At 38.3% G+C, this 4,252-nt stretch overlaps 1 protein-coding gene across 1 annotated transcript in view; it reads right to left on the reverse strand.

The window, feature by feature from the left end:
* The window catches only part of LOC102291469, a 38,149-nt gene that overhangs the window by 856 nt on the left and 33,041 nt on the right, over positions 1–4,252 (reverse strand). The window contains exons 3-4 of the mRNA XM_042219614.1: positions 3,631–3,804; positions 106–157 (exon numbers count right to left, since the gene is read on the reverse strand). Coding sequence (XP_042075548.1) covers positions 106–157; positions 3,631–3,804 — 226 coding nt within the window. The remainder of the gene's footprint in view (positions 1–105; positions 158–3,630; positions 3,805–4,252) is intronic.

Genomic DNA, 4,252 nt, shown 5'->3' on the forward strand with positions numbered 1-4,252 from the left:
ACACACACACACACACACACACACACACACACACAGATCTGCAGCAGTGGGTTTAAAATATGTCATGAAATGAGTTAATATAGTGTTAGGAAAAACTGCATTTACCATGTTGAGGTGCATTTACGGTGAGAGACAGATCAGGTTTGTCAGGTGGCACCTATTGGGTTGAAAAAGTCACCGCTGTCGCTCAATGACATTTTCACGGTGTAACACAGAAGAAGGAAAATGTGACACTAGATGCTCTCTGTTATTTTTAGTGTGGCTTGAATAAAGAGAAAAAGAAAAGACAGAAGAGGAGAGCGATTACAAGTCCACCCTGAAACACCTCTGGGCAATTATTTGGGCTGTTAATTTGAAACATTATTTAAATTACCAGGACCTCTTTCTCCTGGAAGTTATACATCTGAAGCAACCAAAATCTGAATTTTCGGATGAGGTTTTAAACACTTTTGAAAACCCTTGGTTCAGTTTCAACGGCCACACCCAGACCCGATTACTGCTAGACCTGTTTAATAAAAAAAAAAACTCAAATAGAAACTGCCTGACAAATTTAAGTTACCTTAAAGATCTCAAAAAACAACACATCATGCCATGATCTAAAGAAGCAGCTTAAAAACAAAATAATTTACATCCATCAGTCAGGAAAGGATTACAAAGCCATTTCTAAGGCTTTGGGAGTCACGTCATCACATGACAAAGAAATTTAAGGCTCAAATCACAATTCCTTGTTACCTTTAACAGAGGAAACGTCTCGTGTTACATGACAACTACTAAAATGAATCTTAAATCCCCTAAAAATCACATAAAACACAGTATATCAATGCGATGATACACACACACTCCATATAACACACTCCTAGTGACTGTGCATGGAGTTTAAACATATGAGCATCTAAAAAAAAATTAGTAAAACACAAATCTAATTTCTTGTAAAGAACCGCGGTGCACAACTTGCAAACTGCAGAATTACGACGATAAGAAGACGCAAAAGTGTCTCCATGGCTTCTGCCATCAAATATTCAGACACACTTGTAATTCCTTGTGAGTGAAAAACCCTGTAAAATGGCTGGGAAACAAAACACTTGTGGTAAAACAATGTTCTGAGGACATTCTGTCAGATTCTTCTCTTTTTTACAGATTTCATCACTGAGCCACTGTGGCGTAAATGCTTTAAAACACTTTGACATAACATGCTGTGTCCAGAGACTCTCTGCTTGTGAATAATGAATCTGCAGTATGTTCTGAACAGCTGTCTTCTTGCAAGATGTTTTTTTTCCTCCAAGGTTTTTTGGTCGCATCCTGTCCTCGAGGTTTTGAAACCTGCCTAATTTAACCGATTTACCTGCTTCTCGTGACGATGGCACCGACCAATCGGTGACTCCTAAACTTGCAACAAGTTGCTGCGATTGGACAAGTAACGGAGAGTCGAGAAGTATGCTCAATTCTTGCAACCCCCCCGCTCTTCATATTTAATTCAGAGGTTGTGTATTTCTTTATGATTGCAACATCTGTTTGCTCCCAGTGCCAGCTCGCTCTGTCAGCCACCCTCTGTTCAATAATTCCTGTTCTGACCCCTAAGAGCCCCTGACATCACAGCACCGGCTGCTGCTCAAACTTCACTGGGAACAGACACAAAGAGACAGGTGCCTACATGCCACCAAATCATCTGCCTCACAAACCTGGTTCTACATAAACACATCAGTGGCCATGTTGCTCTGGAGTAGGACAGATAAATCCAGTACTCTTCTTTCTATCGTTACCAAATGGCTGATGTTGGACATGGAAAGGGACTTCCTAGGACTAGACAAGTTCAATATTTGCATGAATGTGTCCTTGTGTCAGGAACTGGGAGTGAGAAAATGTGACAACTGCAACTGGCTTAAGCTTTAAGTAATTTATGAATTTTAATTCACCTTTATAGTACAGGCCTGGCAAGTTAATGCTTTAAGATCTAAACTACAACTCCAGCAAGGTTGAATAACACTGAATGTACACATATGAAGAGTTGGCATGCAACTAGTGTGACCAATCTCTGAGCTGTTTTTGCAGGGAATTATGCTCTGAGGCCAAATCATAACTTAGATCCAAAACAATGGATCAAATTGCAGTACTTAGTACAGAGATACTGCATGAAGTGGTCAACAGTGGAAAGCAGCTTACTAAAACAGTGTTGTAGCCTTGAGACACTTCACCAAAACATTAACTCTTGAAAATTGCTTAAATTAAAAGTTCTGTCTTTGAAGCATTCTGTACCTTTGTGTCTTTGACTTGTTGTATAATTATAAACAGAGTTGCTGAAAAGAGCTCAGTCATTCCTATTTTACAAAGATCCTCTAAAATGAACTGGAAAAAAAGACTGAAATAGAAAAGGTGATTCATATTTATGCATATTCATTCATATTTTGAGCTATTTATAATAACTCAATCCTAATCAGTACTCACTGTGCTGCGTGATCTCAGAAAGCACGTGGAAAAGAAAAGGAAAAATCTACACCGTCTCCAAGGTGACATTAGGAAGTTTAAGGTCTTGGGTACAGGCTCGGTTACAATATGGGATTACTTTTCTGCATCTGATTAACAAAAACCCGAGTGAGAGAAATGCCACGCAAAAAAAAAACAAACCTCAACACAAATTCAAGTGGGAAACCAAAGCTGGCAGATCTTATCCCAAAGAGCCAATCAACAGGAAAAATATGAACTAGTCATGTTATTGAACTGACTGTTTCAAGATTGTCTTTATACATATGCATGTGATTTAGAATAGCATTTGTTTTTAAATATTTACCTTTTTTCTGACATGACTTTATCAGTTTTGGAATTTTGGCCCACTATTCTTTAGAGTGTTGCTTAAGTCTATTGAGGTTTGCAGGCATTCATTTATGCACAGCTCTCTTGAGGTCCCAACGCAGCATTTCAATCAGGCTGAGGTCTGAACTTGACTGGGTCACTGCAACAACTTTATTCTTTTATTTTTCATGCATTCTCTTGTGGATTGGCTGCTGTTTACTGTTACTTTGGTATACAGAGGAGTTCAAAATATCAAAATGATATTTTTATTTCTAAAGTATAATTGTTGTTGTTGTTGTTGTTGTTGTTGTTGTTATCCATGATTGTTTAAACTTACAGTTTTACTAAAAAAGCTGAAATAAGGCACATTATTTGTTTTATGTCAAATTACAGTTATTTACTTGGACTCCTAATCAGAAAAAAATTGTCTTAGTACTTGAATAATATCATGCTTGATTAATTTGTGACTCCTCAGAGAAGTCCAGTGTGACGGTTCAAATTAGGATAAAAGAAAAACAAACACCTGTTTATTACTTGCCTAATAAATAGCAATATCATTTTCAGCTTTTACAGATTTCTATAAAATTTGTGTTTTCTTGTTTTTCTGGCAGGTGCTCTAATTTATTTTTTAAGAACTGTATATGAACAAACACACTGGATTTCAAGACTATTTCATAAATTACCAGAGCACCGCAATGGATTGCAGCAGGTTTACACGCATCAGGTCTACTTCCTGTCAACAATTATAACTGATCAAAGTATTTTGTCTGGTTTTCTCAGCGTGATCTTCATTGTCAGAGACACTGAAGGTGGTGGGGTCTATAACAGATGCTACCCACTGACCTTAGAAAACATGGCGGAGGGGCCAGATGTTTGGATGACCTCACAACCTTGGGACCAGCTGATGTGGCAGTGATGGAGATGGGTACTGGCAGAAGAAACTGATCTAGTGGCAACAAAGGTTCCCATTTTTCCCGCTTTTTCTGTTTTGGTCTTTACCCCCGAAAGTGGGCAATCCTGGAAGGCAGGAAAACACAGAGAACAGAGGAAGAGGGATATACAGACACAAAAGAGAAAGAGACATGGAGAGGACTGGTCAGTGGTGCTGACAGTTGTCACAGATGTTGAGTTCAGCACAAAACTCTGCCAGAAGCCATCATGTCAAAGCTAAGTTAGCTGAATGAACAAGAACAACTGCAGGCCCTGCCACTTTAAATCTCGCTCAAAATTCAACAGCTGTTTCTTGAACGAATACAGATGCAAAATAATGATAATAATGTCTACTTAAAGCTCCTACACAGAAGTAAACAACCCTTCGTAACCACACCCTGCACGCATGACGTCTCATTAGCTTTGCCCTGCTGCAGCTCTTTTGATAGATTTAATTTTAGACACAGGGAACATTTTTATGTTTGACACTGAACTGTCAGGAAAATAATAGCTTTTAAATATTAAAAAAAATAAA

Source organism: Haplochromis burtoni, unplaced genomic scaffold (genome assembly GCF_018398535.1).
Source record: "Haplochromis burtoni strain Fernald_Lab_line unplaced genomic scaffold, NCSU_Asbu1 Contig_1, whole genome shotgun sequence".
NCBI lineage: Eukaryota > Metazoa > Chordata > Actinopteri > Cichliformes > Cichlidae > Haplochromis > Haplochromis burtoni.